This window comes from Terrapene carolina, unplaced genomic scaffold (genome assembly GCF_002925995.2).
Source record: "Terrapene carolina triunguis isolate 2854851 unplaced genomic scaffold, T_m_triunguis-2.0 Scaffold66, whole genome shotgun sequence".
Classification (NCBI taxonomy): Eukaryota; Metazoa; Chordata; order Testudines; family Emydidae; genus Terrapene; species Terrapene triunguis.
This window is the reverse complement of record NW_020664417.1, coordinates 71435864-71451708: the sequence shown is the minus strand read 5'-3', so window position 1 is coordinate 71451708 and position 15845 is coordinate 71435864. Positions and strand designations below refer to the sequence as shown.

At 41.3% G+C, this 15845-nt stretch overlaps 1 protein-coding gene across 4 annotated transcripts in view; it reads right to left on the bottom strand.

The window, feature by feature from the left end:
• ADGRA3 (adhesion G protein-coupled receptor A3) overlaps positions 1-15845 on the bottom strand; it is a 106511-nt gene that overhangs the window by 43511 nt on the left and 47155 nt on the right. For 3 of the 4 annotated variants that reach the window (XM_026648007.2, XM_024217126.2, XM_024217127.2), the window contains 3 exons: positions 14727-14887; positions 12721-12934; positions 10220-10384 (listed from right to left, as the gene is read on the bottom strand). In XM_026648007.2, the coding sequence (XP_026503792.1) occupies positions 10220-10384; positions 12721-12934; positions 14727-14887 (540 nt within the window). Of the gene's footprint in view, positions 1-10219; positions 10385-12720; positions 12935-14726; positions 14888-15845 lie in introns of those variants that run through there. The other variant, XM_024217128.2, reaches the window with a different exon arrangement.

Below are 15845 nucleotides of genomic sequence, written 5' to 3'. Positions count from 1 at the left end.
GGCCAGTAAGTGGAAATGAAGGTTTTATTGCACCTTTAATTTTCTAGTGACCCTGGAGTAGGCGTATCTTTCTCTACTTATCCAACAGCTAACAAGCACACAGTTTGTGTTTAATAAGCTTCCTAAAAAAAGCCATTTATTGCTAAAAAGATCACAGCTTAAAGGTCGAAATTACAATTTTTTTTTAAAATGAACTGTCACAAAACAGAATTTAAAATAGGAAAAGTGGATTCTATTTTATGAGCTTGTGTGTCTTCTTTCCCCAAACTGAAATTAAAATATTCACAATTGTAAACTACAATCCTCACACAATCCTCACACAAAACCGAATGTAAACAACTCTCAAAATTTGTTTATAATAATAAATTCTGATTTAATGATCTAACATTTAGGTACTTTTTAAAAAAGTTATATTTAGGTTACCATCTTATAAATCCAGTGGGCCAGTCAGTCTTCAGATTTATTATTTTTGGCAATTTTCAAACCAAGTTATCTTTTATATTCAAGATATATGAATAGCTGAAGGATTTATTGAAACAGAAAATCTGGTATATATTTTGATATACATATGATTTACATTTAATAGTCATGAGTAATAACTTAATTCAAGGGTGTTTTTTTTTAATAAGACATATTAAACAACACCTACTCATGGAAAAGTTGTATTTATGAAGACAATGTTGAACTGGTCTTCATAAATTCACAAGTCAACCAAACTACCGCTAAATGAACCAAATATACCAAATATAAATATTCCTCTACCCTATCCTGCATATGCTATTTTTTGACTGGGCAAGAGCTGCATTTCAGGTCGCCTACTTCACTGTTGAAACAAATTCTAAGCACAAACAACCAGCCACTTCCAACTATATCCTATCTGACTAAACTAAAAATTATAAAAGTAAATTCACGTAGGAACATTTACAGCCATCTGCTCAGAATAATTTCCTCTTTGAGTCAAAGCCTGATTTCCATATAGTCTCAAAGGTGAAAAATTCCTCTATTATTACTGTTTCAGTACTACAAATGGAAGTCTGCTATAGTAAGCCCAGCTATAGTGAACCCCCTGATAGAATGAGAATTTTCTGAAACCCTATTTCCTTCCAGTGAATTCCAGAGGGGCAAAATCCTATTACAGTGAACAATCACTGAGCAGCACAGGTTAATTTAATGGAATACACTTTAAAATAAGCCTTTACCATCTGTTTCTACCTCTAATGGCAAATCAGAAAAGAAAAATTCACAATTGTATCATAAAAAAAACCATAAGTGATTTAAATGACTGTGTATGTTCTTTAATGAATACAGCTTGCATCTGTTCAATTTTCTTCACCTTTCAAACTCAAGAGAAGAAGTAAACTCCTATTCCCCAATACAATACATTTTCCCTAACAAACAGAAATCACTGTAAGAGGAAGATTTTTACTGTGCTCCTTTATTTTCACATTACACCGTTATTATTGAATTTATCAGTAATTCCATTATGGAGCTTGATCATACAAAGTATCCTTTAGACCAATACTTACGTCTCAAACTATGAATTTTAGCTCAGTGAAAGTACTTTTAGACATTATAAAAATGCATTAGAAGTTTTAGTTTGAGAAATACAAATAAATCCCTTTTTCCCCTAGTCAAACCATAAGCTAGTTTTAAGATTTTTTTTTTTTTTAAACTGTCTGGTACTTAGTCCTTTATATGTATCTCTACTTTCTAATTTTTTTAAATTGACAAATACAACAAAAGAGTTTCCTATATGCTTGCATGACTGTAGCTATTTTGGGAGTCAGTGTAAACCCTTAACTAGCAAATATTAACAATGAAATAAACAGGCGTATTGACTGAGTCTTATAATAATATATGGAGATATCCTATCTCCTAGAACTGGAAAGGACCTTGAAAGGTCATCAAGTCCAGCCCCCTGCCTTCACTAGCAGCACCAAGTACTGATTTTGCCCCAGATCCCTAAGCGGCCCCCTCAAGGATTGAACTCACAACCCTGGGTTTAGCAGACCAATGCTCAAACCACTGAGCTATCCCTGCAGGACTTCAGCACAGAACAGGGAAGCAAAGTAAGACAGTGACTCAACTGAAGGGAGTAGTGAGGAAGAAGAGAGGCCAAGGAATATTAAAGTAAGGTAACAGTCCCTTCCCCCAAATATAAAAGTTAAAGCTCCCAGATCTCAAATTTCATTATGTATTTCATCAGGAAGGATGAAGACAAGGGAAAGAGGATGACAGGCGAAAGTGAGCTAATGGCAGAGCAACACTCAACAAAAAGGGTGTGATGCACCCAAACAATACTGCAAAAAATGTGAGAAAGGGGAGGTCACTTACTTGTAACTGGAGGTTCTTTGAGATGTGTAGTCCCTATCTGCATTCCAAAGAGGGTTATGAGCATGCACCTGGAGCTTTTCAAAGTAGTAGCGTCCATCAGTGTGTGCATTCGCTCTTGCATTGCCTCATGGTTTCGCCCAAGGCGATAAAGGGCGGGACAGATTGACATCATCTTCGGTTTCTTCTCCACCATAGATCTACCAGCAGAGGGGAAGGAGAGTGGGATTGGAATACAGATAGGGACCACACATCTTGAAGAACCTCCAGTTACAGGTAAGTAACCTCCCCTTTTTCTTTGAGTGGTGGTCCCTCTTGTATTCCATTGAGTGTGATTAACAAGCAGTATCCTAGTTAGGAAGAGGAGTGAAGAAGAAGACGGAACCATGGAACAGAGGACTGCTGCACCAAACGAGGCATCCATGAAGAATCATGCACTAGATCATAAAGAGAAGAAAAGGTGTGTACTGAACTCCACGTGGCCGCCTTAGATATGCCTGCAAGGGGCATGTTGTGGAGTGCGGCGGCAGTTGATGCTCGCGCTTTCGTGGAATGGGACCATCTCGATAATTGATAGCAGAGCATAATGCACCCTAAGGCCCGCTTTGAGATTCTCTGGGTGGAGATGGCTTGCCCTTTAATTCTCTCCGCTATGACAACAAATATTCTAGGAGACTTCCAGAAAGGCTTTGTAGGTAAAAGGCCAGAGCCCTATGGACATCAAGGGTGCGAAGCCACTGTTCCTCATTTGAGGCATGTGCTTTGGGAAAGAAGGTTGGCAAATGTATGGGTTGGTTGAGGTGGAAGTGGAAAACCACGTTTGGTAGAAATTTGGGATGCAAGAACAGTGAAACTTTGTCCTTATGAAACATGGTGAAAAGGGGGTTTGCCATCATGGCTCCCAGTTTGCCAATCCTTCTTGCAGAGGTGAAAGAAACCAGGAAAGCAACATTAATGGAAAAAAGAGAGAGGGGGCAGGAGGCCAGAGGTTCAAAGGGAGAGTTCATTAATGACGTAAGGACGAGGTTGAGGTCCCACTGAGGCGTGATAGGCTGAATGGGCGGGTATTTACTTACAAGGCCCTTCCAGAATCAGGTATTCAAAAGGTGAGTAAAAACCAAATGTCCCTCCACCAGAGGGTGGAAAATGCTAAAAGCTGCTGCATGAACCTTAATGGAGTTGACAGCGAGTCCTGAGGCCTTCAGATACAGGAAATAGTCTAAGAGCATCGGGATGCCAACAGCTTGGGTGCAAGACCATTCTGTGAAATGCACCCATTTAGTAGGATCACCTCGTGGAGTCCTTCCTGCTACTGGAGAGGATATTTTGTACTGCCAACGAACATTCTCATGCTAGCGGAAGCGTCCATCCAAAAACCAAGCTGTCAGATAAAGTGTCCCTGGAGCTGGGTGTCTGAGTCTACCATTGTGTTGTGTGAGCAGTTCCGGAAATGTTGGGAGCGGATGTTTCAACATGCAGAGAAGCAGAGGAAACCAGAACTGGTGAGGCCAGAATGCAGCGATCAGGATAACCATCGCCTAGAGTTTGTGACGGACGCCTGGCAAAAGTGGTAGGGGAGGGAAGGCATAGTTGATCCAGTTCAAACAATCAATGAGACCAGGGTGTCGCTCTGCAAGTGGGCATTGAGTCCCCTCCTTGAGCAGTACTGAATGCTCTTGGTGTTGGTCTGAGATACAAAGAGGTCCCTGACATGAGCTCCCCATTGACCAAAAATGTCCACCATTACCATACCGTACAATTCACATTCGTGGTGAATTGCAAAGTTCCTGTGGAGACCATCAGCAATCATGTTCTGGGTCTCTGGTAGGTAGGCCAGCCACCAAGAGGATATTGTGGGCAATGCACCATTTCCAGAGGCACAATGCTTCCAAGCACACCACTGGAACCTTGTGCCTTCTTGCTCATTTATATAGTAAATCGTAGTTGTCAGACATGACGAGAACATGATGAGAATGGATGGATGGTACAAATATGCGGCATGCCTTGCGTACCGCCCAAAGTTCCAGGATCTTAATATGCAGCCTTCCTTCTTGAGTGGTCTAAGTTCTTTGTATCATGTGATCGCCCATGTGGGCTCCCCAGCTGTCGATCAATGCATCTGTTATGATTGTCACACTCAGGGAGGACTGGAGGAAAGGCTGACTGCATCAAACTTGGAGCAGGACTGTCCACAATCAGAGGAAGGAGATGACTTCTGGTGGTCATCTTCTGGGATGGTGAGAACGGTGTCCATGGGTTGGTGCACGGGGGAGTAGACACCATACAGCTATATTTGTAGACAGCAGAAACACAGGTGAGCAAAGGTCATGAATACGTGCACGCTGCCATGTGGCCGAGAAGGGAAAAGCAAGTTCTGGCTGAGACCGAAGGGTTGGATGTCACTGAAGGGATCAGGTCCAGTAAGGTCTAGAACCTGACTTTTGGCAGATAAGTACATGCAGAGGTTGCATCGATAAGTGCTCCACTGAACTCCAGTGACCCGTGTAGGGTGCAAAGTCGATTTCTCAACATTCACCCTTACCCCTAGGTAGGAGAGGAGTAGAAGGAGCTGGGATGTCAATACATTAACTTCCTTTCTGGATCGCACCGCCAACAGCCAGTCGTTTAGGTAAGGAAAAATAAGGACTCCTTCCCATCGGAGGCAAGCCGCAACCACAGAGAAAACTTTTGTGAAGACTCGTGGAACAGTGGTATGTCTCAATGGGAGGACCCTGTATTAGAAGTCTCACAGACCACCGTGAACCTCAGGAACTGTCTGTGGGGTGAGTGGATATCAACATGGAAGTAGGCATCCTGCATAATCGAAAGCAGTAAACCACATGCCTTTTTCTAGCTAGGGAATGATGGCCATAACTGTGACCACACAGAATTTCGGCTTGAGAACTGAATGGTTAAGGTGTCGGAATTCCAAGATTGGTCTCCACCTCCCTTGCTTCTCAAGCACCAGGAAATATTTGGAATAGAACTCTGTGCCCTGAAAGCCTGCAGGGGCTGGTTCCACTGCTCCTCTCTGCAGGAGGGAGACCATGTGACATTGCACCCCATAATGCTTTATGGAAATATGCTTATGAATGTATATATGACATAACTGGAATATGTTTTATGCTACATATGCCATGTAACATATCTCTGCAAAGGTTATGGTCTACTGAATATATTCATCCTATTTGTATGTGTGTATCATTTTTGTATTGGAAGCTTTGAATATTGGCTGTGTACTAGTTTGATTTCACTGCTCTACAGCCAAAATGCTTCTGAAATAAATGTAGACAAACTTTACTAATTCTGGGTCACTGAGAACGAAAATGATGCTTAAAATTGTTGATTGGCTCTAGTTTTCAAGATATGCTATTGGGTCAGTATATACGACCCTTGACTTGGGAATGGCGGAGGATAAGTGAGTTATAAAGGGAAGGGATCTCAGTTTAAACCAGAAATGACTAAAATACATCTTTGACTGGATCTATGAATAAATCTATGACTGGGTTTGGACAGTACTTGCTTTTTAGGCAAAACAATGAATGATGCAATCTGAAGCTGGTATTGCATCATACATGATATGAATTGCATCACGTTATTCCTAGAAGTCATGGATGATGCAATCATAATGAAGCTTACATCACTCTGCTGAACAAATTGCCCTATATCAGCTCTAGAAATCATACAGTGCCGTGCTCTCTTATTTGTCAGTGTTTGATTTTGCAAAGGGACACATTTCTGTTTAGCCAAAGTGAGCAGAGATGCCTCGTACTTGTGTGAACAGTGCAGATAACTTCTGCTACGTTTGTGGTGAAGTGACTTTTGCATCACAAAAGCGCAGTATAACCACTATGGTTAAGAAAGCCTATCACCTTTATTTTGGCTGCAAAATTGGAGATCAGGACAAGAGGTGGGCCCCACACATATGCTGCAACACTTGTGCAACAAATCTTGGCCAGTGGTTGAACAGGAAAAGGAAATCTATGCCTTTTGCAGTGCCAATGATTTGGAGAGAGCCAACAGATCATACCAGCAATTGTTACTTCTGCATGGTGCCTCCAGTTGGGAAAGGTGTGTCAAAGAAGAAAAAGTGGACTGTGCATTATCCAAACATTCCATCAGCTATACGCCCAGTACCCCACGGAGAAGGGCTGCCGGTTCCTGATGCACCAGAATCATTCTCACTTGAGTCAGACGAGGAAGAGGAAGAGGATGAAACTTCTAGTCCTGAGCCATCAATGTCACAGGACCCACATTTTCTCCCATCCTCCTCCTCTGAACCACACTTCATAACACAAGGTGAACTGAATGACCTTGTCAGGGATTTGGAACTACCCAAGAGTAAGGCAGAGCTGTTGGGCTCCAGACTACAGCAGTGGAATCTCCTGGCAGGTGATGTTAGGGTTTCCATGTTCCGTGACCGTCAAAAGGATCTTGTCCCATTCTTCTTCATGGAAGGTGATCTTGTAGCCTGCAACAACATCGATGGTGTGATGGCAGCCCTCAACATCGTTCACGATCCAGATGAGTGGAGACTGTTCATTGATTCATCGAAGACGAGTCTTAAAGCTGTTTTACTGCATAATGGCAATGTTTTGCCATCAATTCCAGTTGGTCATGCAGTCCATATGAAGGAAACCTATAACATGAAACAACTTTTGAGGCGCATAAACTATGACCAACATCAGTGGCAGCTTTGTGGCGATTTGAAGGTTGTTGCTCTCTTGCTTGGTCTGCAGACTGGATACACAAAGTACTGCTGTTTTCTCTGCGAATGGGATAGTCGTGCAAGAGATTCCCACTACATCAAGAAAGATTGGCCACTCCGACAGTCATTGGAGCCTGGGAGGAAAAGTGTTCAGCATCCACCACTTGTTGAATCAAGGAAGATTTTGGTACCACCCTTACACATCAAACTGGGTCTGATGAAGAACTTTGTCAAGGCCATTGACGAAACACAAGCAGCTTTCAAGTACCTCCGTGGAAAATTTCCAAGGTTAAGTGAAGCTAAGATAAAGGAAGGCGTCTTTGTTGGTCCTCAGATTCGTGAACTTCTTCGAGATGATGCATTTGACCATGCACTGCGTGGCAAGGAAAAGACGGCATAGAAAGCCTTCCAGTTAGTGGCAATAAATTTTCTCGGAAACAACAAGGCAGACAACTACAGGTTGTTGGTGGAAAACCTCCTCAAGACATACAAAAGCCTTGGTTGCAACATGTCACTAAAGATACATTTTTTGCACTCTCATCTAGATTTTTTTCCACCGAACTGCGGAGCAGTGAGCGACGAGCACGGCGAGCGATTTCACCAGGACATTGCAACAATGGAGAAACGCTATCAGGGCAAATGGAGCCCATCAATGCTTGCAGACTATTGCTGGACAGTGACAAGAGATGCTCCATTTAATGAATACAAGATACAAGCCAAGAAGCACCGAGTAGACACTGAATAGGACTAAATTATGTACATAATAGTTTTTTGCTTTTTGTTTCATAATACATTTTATTCATATAACCCTTTTGCTGATTTTTAAAGTATTACATAAACAGGACAGGTGAAATATTATCATGTAAAGCAACCATAAACACATGAAAAGACCTAGGTTTACAATTTATGATTAAAACTCTACTATCTACACAATATACAGAGACATAAAATGTAAAAACTTAAATATCTTAGAAACAGTAGCCAATCAGTTGTTTTAATTGTCATATTTGAATTCAGCACATCAAAATACATAATAAATAGCACATTTTATCTCTGAAGCAGATGACTTCTCAAAAATTGTAGACCAGTGGACTAGAAGAACAGAAACTCAGACCTCCTTGGTGGCGGGGGGAGGGGCGGAGGAGGGTGTACATAGTACCTCTTTTTGGCCCCCTTTGGGTTGGGGCAAACGTGACCAGGGTAGGCTACACGGTGCATGTTGGTTGGAGAATGGCATAATTGATCGAAAGGGTCACTCTGGCTGAAACTGATGCATGCAAGTTGTCTAGTAGTTGTTGCTGACTGTCCTGTACCTCCCTCCAATGGGATCTGCAGAACATTAGTTATTCTCCTGAAATTGACGGTAGTCATCTGGGTGAGAGGAGGGCATTGATGACACAGCTGCGTATGGGGACAACGAGGGGAACCTCTCCAGATCCACTGGTACTGTAGGAGCCGGGCTGACTGGCGTATCGTCCAGCCCCGGTTCCGGACATCTACTCAACAAAGGATGGGGCAGTGAGACAGAGGATTCCTTCCAGGTTGAGTGAGATGGTTCTGAAGGCGAATATTAGGGCCTCAACTCCAATCTGGCCAACCTGGTTGATCCCGCAGTTGTTGCGGCAACCTTCCCATCCCCAGACACGGGTGCTGGGGGAGGGAGGGTTGGCAGGAAACTGCCAAAACAGCACCACAAAGTCCTTAATCCTATAAAAATGACCATGAACACTAAAATTACTACAAAATCAGTAAAATCCTAACTATGTACAAGAATAAAAAGAGTTTTCCTAGAAAGTTTGGAAAGTGCATCACCAACAATGAGAGAAAAGGGGGGGGGAGAAGCTTTAGGGGGAAAGGGGAAAAAGGAAAAAAAACCAAAACCTTACTGTGCACATTTTACCCACAGCAACGGATAAGTAGCAAAGCGGATTCCTCCAGACATATCAGGTCCTCAGACGGCATGGTGCATTTGACTCTAGATGGCGCCATGCATTTTGATGGATTTCTGTTACGCTTGCATAGCATTATACAAAGTCATTGCCATCTATACGTTAATCAGTTGGCTACAGTGTGGTGTGCACATTTAATTGAAGATAGAAGGGGATCAATAGCTGTCTCAAGCATCCAACCCAGGATGGAATTGCTCTGCTCCAAAAAGCACTATTACTCTAGTAACAACAGTGTGATGCAAGTAAGCAGTATCTCACTGAAAATTTACAGAACTGTATAACTGAATGGCTCTGTTTGAATCAATTGCCTATAAAGAAGTTAGATACGAGCTACAAAGAGCTCCAACTTAGTGATGGGGGGTGGGATATTAGGAAAGGGGTTTACAAAAGAAAAACAATACCAGGAAGTACCTTCTAAGCCAGCACAAGTAAATGAATCATAAGAGTGATCACTCTTTTTCATAAGAAAAACGGCTATAAACGTAAGAAAACTAGCACCAATAGAAGAGAGACATGCTAACAACATTTTGTTTCTCACTGGGAATTACTGCAGTAAGGCGCAAAAGAGAAGTTAGAAAAAGAATTACCTTACATATAGGGAATCTAATTGTGATAGCTGGCACCTCCAGAAGTAATGTGTTGTTAGAGTGACCAGCAGCAAAGAGATCAGAAAAGGGAAAACAGGTGAAAAGATAAATAAGTAAAGAATAAAAACAATACCCAACACAATGGAAAACTAGAGCAGCCACTGGCAGTACAAACAATTATAAAAAGGAGATGGCACTCATTACAATTATTGTACTATTTAAAAGGACCAGATATTTCCTAGTACTGTTGTAGTGATTTCATATATGGGAGACAATGAAAAACTTGGAAGTAAAATACTAATATTGAAGAAAAACCCTGTACTAGCCTGTGTTCCAAGTTTAAGTTACAAGCCACATCAAAAACTCTTCAGCTATATTTACATATTTAGAATATCATATTTTACTGTCAATTTCTTTTCTAAAGGATTTGTGCAATATGGGTTAAAATGCACCAATATTTCACAATATCATTGCTTGCATTTCTTTCAGCCATATTCTAATTTAGTATAATTAGAAATGTGAGAACTCATTACATCTTATGCAGGAGCACACACCAGTAAGGTGCCTTTCAGCATAACCTCCTAATTGAAAAGCAGAATCAAACAAACAACACTTCTTCATGAAACAAATTTGCTGTCACCAACCTGAAATCTCCTTTATTGTTGACAACCCGCTCTGGAAGGCAATACTGTGCAGAGCTCTCTAACACCACAATGTCTACAGTTCTTGTATTATTCCCACGTCTGGTTTGCACATGACAACCCCAGTTGCCAGTGGATCCAGCTTGAATATTTGAGATAGTCAAGGCGCTATGAAGACAAAAAAAAATGTAGTATTGAACTTCAGCAAAATGTATGAAAAGCATTTATTAAAAGATGAATAGTGCTCAGAAAGACCAAAGAAGCAGCAGCTCAGTAATGTGTCTGTGAACGGCCTTACAAAAACTGGGGACCAACTACCCAGGAACCCAAGAACTAGTAATTAACTGTGGCAAAGATCTAATAAGCAGGGCCGGCTCCAGGCACCAGCCCAGTAAGCAGGTGCTTGGGGCGGCCAACGGAGAGGGGCAGCACATCCGGCTCTTTGGTGCAATTTGGCAGCAGGTCCCTCACTCCCTCTCGGAGCGAAGGACCAGCCGCCAAAGACTGAAGCGGCTGCGGTAGAGCAGATCGCGATCGCGGCTTTTTTTTTTTTTTTGCTGCTTGAGGCGGCAAAAACCCTGGAGCCGGCCCTGCTAATAAGTCATGTAATCCATCTCCCTACGAAAGCAGAACTGTTTGCTATAGTTAGACAGGCAAAACTGATTTTTAAGTTAGTTGGAAGCCATACAAAAATTCAAAACGAAAATTTTGGTTTGAGTCGATCTGAATACAAAAATTGCAAAAAAAATGTAGTGAGTTGAAAATATCTGTTTTGGGTCTAACAAACTGACTGAGGAGGCGGGGAGGTGGTAGTCTCATAAAAGATGGTTACTTACCTGTATTGTAACTGTTGTCCCTCAAGGTGTGGGTGCAGATGTGTTTTCCACTCAGATATGTGTTCACTCAGTGCACCAAAGCCAGAGAACTTTGCCTAATGTTACTTATGGGGTAGTGCTCACTATTTAAGAGCAGAGCTATCCTGACTGCCGCGTCCTCCCCCCTGGTTCCTTTGTATCAAATGTCAAGAATAGAGACTCCGATGCAGAGGACGGAAGGTGGGTCATGGAATACACATCTGTAGTCACATCTTGAAGACCACCACTTACAATACAGGCAGGTAAGTGTCTTTTCTTCGAGGATTTGCAGAAATATATTTCCACACAGGTGACTCACAAGTAGCAGTCAAGAGCTGGGAATCAAAGTCTACTTAAAAATGACTGACCTAGACATAGCAGAAATTCCATAGTGAGTGGTAAAAAAAAAAAAAAAAAAGCATGCATAGAGACCAGGTAGCAGCCCCGCAAGTCCAAAACTGAAATATCACTGAGGCATGCTATCAAAATTGCTTGGGCCCTCATCGAATGCGCCCGCAGTCTCTGTGGAGGCACGATCTGAGCTACTCCATATGCTGATGTAACACAGGAAGTTTACTGGGAGTTCCTCTGAGACCTTTTCCACTCTGCTTAACCAGAACACCTTGTCCAGTTCTGGGAGAACACTTCATCCAGTTCTCTGGGATCCAAAAATTACAATTCAACTCCAGATTTTGTCACTCAGATTCCTTTATTTGGCATACAGCAACACTATGTTTAGTTGATCAGACTCCAGTATATGGGGTGGGTTTGGGGCATACCACACACCCAAAGTTACACAGAAAACCTCTTCCTTTATGTACATCTACACATTACATTGCATCAGACATTTTGGGATTGGTTTGGTTACTTTGAAGGAACCAATCCCTGTGCAGCATGCCCTGTGCATGCATTGTTTACGCTCAACCTACTATTTAGTTCATCACTCCTAACTTATCTTGTCCATTGTTAATAAGTGGTTCCATGGGTGTTCTCTCAGCCCTTAAATAGCCTGGGGAGGGGCTGGAGGCACAGAGCATGAGCACTGCTCTGAGGAATACTGCTAGGCAGAGTTCTCTGGCTTTGATGCCCTGGGTATGAGCATATCTGAGTGGAATATACATCTGCAACCACTCAAAGGAAAAAAACACATTTAGCCCAGTGTTTAGGGCACTCACCTAAGACGTGGGAGACGCAGGCTCAATTCCCCCCGTCCCACGAGTGTAGAAGGGATCTGAACTTGCATTTCCTTTACTACAGAAGAGCGTGCCATAGACACTGGTATATGGGAAATTCTGGTGTGGGTCTCAATCTCGCCTGTTCAAGCTGTTCCAATTTGTATAAATAATTAAATGGTCACTGTAGCAGAGACTTGAATTCAGTGCCCTAACCACCAGGTTATATAGGGTCATTCACACTCTCTCTGGCCCAATGATTATTCACTGTCATAATGACTATGAATTGCCATTATGTAATACTGTCTGACGGGGGCATTTCTTCCAAATCTTCACTGTTGCAGTTTATATATTCACATCAATACAAACTGAGAAGAGGCTATTTGCCACCAACTACTTTACTAAGCAATATGAACCAAGACACGTGTGTGGGGGGGCGGGGGGGGGGGTCTACACATGTTTTTCACAAGGAATTTACCTTGCAATCAATGAGCAATTATGAATTATGTTCTTTTCAACAAAAATACCCTGAGATTCATCAGTTTCAACAATCTTCCCATCCTGGTACCACAACACTTGCATGTCTTGATCAATATATGAAGCCATGCATTGGAAGGGCAGACTGTCTCCTTCAAAGACAACCTGACGATGAGATGGAGTCATGTAGAAAGATGGTAATTCAAGAGGAGGTTCTAGAAACCAAGAGAGACCAAAAAAAAAAAAAAAATCAACAAAACTTCAAATTTAAAAATATAGTTAGATACTATGCTTTATAGACCCACTCTAACAAAAAACCCTCTTAATTTTAATATTCATGAAAAGAAGAAATATGTTTTTTTCTTTGGAATATAGTTTGATATAATCAGATCTCTCTCTTAGCTGGCTTTTTAAAAAAAAGAGCTGGGAAGGATTTAAATAAACTGTATTACATAACGACTCACATCTTCAATTGACCTCCAATGGGCTAACTGTATATTTCAAAAACTGTATTCAGTCAGTTTAATTAATTACAGAAGCTGTTTGCCAGCCTAGTTCGGGGGGGAGGGGGGGCAATACAAATAAAACAATTCTGTGTATTTATATATTTGTTTTACAAATATTAAGCAACCTTCAAAATTACAAGTGATATATGTTAATATGTTTAAGATTTACAGATTGGTAAATTTAGGGAATTTTCTCAAGATCCCAGAGTGAACTGGTATCACAGCTACAAACAGAGACCCACAGGCCCTCACTCCCAGTCCCATGCTGCATGAACTTTACAATCACTGATTGATAGGAAAGTAGTATACTTGGTTTATACCGAGAGCTTAATATTCTTGATAACTCCCAGTTTTGACAACAGAATGAGAAGTAATCTTCATAATAGTAATTTGTATACTGTTCTCAACATATCATTCAGAGAAGTTAGTCCTGAATTAGAGTAGTGAACTGTATAAAAACAGGTGGGATTTACCACAATTTTAATACTTAAATCATCTTCTTTATGCTCTCTTTATGTAGCTCTCTCAAGTCTCACATAACCACTGGAACTATCTAGATTAGGAAAATAGGTAGTGTTGAAAAACATGCTACCTAAATGTAATACTGTCTTGACTTTACACCTATTGTAGACACAATCAAATACCTTTAAAGTGTCTTAGCTGGCCATGATCAACCTCAGCTGCACAGTCCCACTCAACTCAGCTTTGAGTGTGACTGCATAGCTATGTTAGGGGAATGCAAGGGTCTTTTCTGAGCCTGATGGGCAATACTTCTAGGGGTTTCAGTGACCCATCAACTTGATTCTTCTTGTTCTTCCTCTTTAAGGATAATTTGGGGGAAGACCTAGGAATGCTAACAAACTCCTCAATATTCTTTGAAAAAACTGCTAAAGAAAGTTTTTCCTGAGTTTCCTTCTCTGTGCATCTAGCACTGAACCAGACGACTGGCCCAGCAAAGCAGCAGGTTTCTTCTGATTTTCTTCTCTTGGATTTTACTGTTTCATTTCAGGACATCTCAGATTTCTTATTTGGCTCTTTTATGGATTGACTGGTCTCCAAGAAAGATAAGGAGGGAGGTGAATAGGAGAATCTCTCTCTCCTTTTAACTATTAGGGCTTTAGACTTGGAGGGTTTTGCATAACTCAAATCTAAGCAGTCTGACAGAAAAACCTGGGAAATGGAGGACAAACCCACCAGTTCTCTATTTTTTCATGTAAGAAGTCAAGTTTAACTGCTGTTTTTGAGAGGATTGCTCCTCCAAGGGTAAGATCAGGGGCCTAGACAACAACTCTCTCTCTCTCTCTCTCTCGGATACCAGAAGCAGCAAGGCAGTCTTAAGACTACTGTCAATCTGTGGACCAGCTTAGTAGAAGGAATCACTATAAACACTATATAGAAGTGCCAAATTGAAGGAAAGCAGAAAAAATAAAGGATTAGCTACTCACACTAAACAAACCCAGTATGCATTAATAATTAAGTGTCATTTAGCCAGAATTCTTACCACATGTTAGAAGCTCCTGCTTAACTGATGTTACTAGTTGTGCTTGCAATGACTTGGGGTAAGCACATTTAGTTTCACGCACTGTTATATTTCTTTCCTTTAACCACTGATGCAGCCACAAAATGTTACAGTCACATAGAAGATAATCAGTTTGAAATTCTCTGTAACGTGCAAAAGACAGATAATCACAAGAATAAATGTAATATTCAGTTTTTTGTGTTTACCCTCCTATTAGTTTTAGAATGCCTATCACAATTTGCTACAAATTTCCTATAAAATCATAGAAATGTAGAACTAGAAGGGACTTCAAGTAGTCATCTAATACACCCTCCTCCATGCTGAGGCAGGATTAAGTATGCCTAGACCATGGAAGTCAAAAAGTGTCAATAAAAGCAAAAGTTAAGAATATTGCACTATATTGTACTGTGTGTTTAAAAAACAGTTTCTAGATTATTATTCAGCAGTGATTTAAACTAAAGTCACTTATTTGTGCTGTAACTCACCAAATGTGAGTGTTTCATGACATGAATTGGATCCATGCCAATACTGCCTGGGCACAAACTTTTAATTAGAAGAGTTTTTCTGCTTTTCTTCCTCCTGTGGTTCCTGTTCTGAATCTAAGGAGGACACTTTGTATTTCCTTCTCTTAAATCTGCCCCTTCCTAGAGAACTGGCATCAGGAGACTCTGAAGAGACAAGAGGAAGGATTCCTGTGTCTTCACCCAAGTTTAGTTTTCTGGCATACCACAGCCTTTTTTAGGGATGCCCTTTTTAATTCTGTGAGGACTTGGAGACGAGAAGGTGTCCAATGACCATGGAGACTAGTTTTTGTACGTTCTTCCCATTTTCCATTTCTTGTTTGCCTGAATGAATGCTCACCATCAGATTCTGATGGGTTAATGGGACAATTCTTGCTGGGAGAACAGATGGGGATCTGCTAACTGAGGGGCAGCAATCTGATTCCCTGTACCTGATCTTTCTTATGCCCAGAATTGAATGCTTTTCCTGCATCTCCGGAGAGGGAAGCTTTGACTGAATCTATACAGAGGTGGCCAACCCTGGAGAAAAATTACTATGCCAGATCTGGGTCATCTGGTAAATCTCAGGATTTGGCCCTCA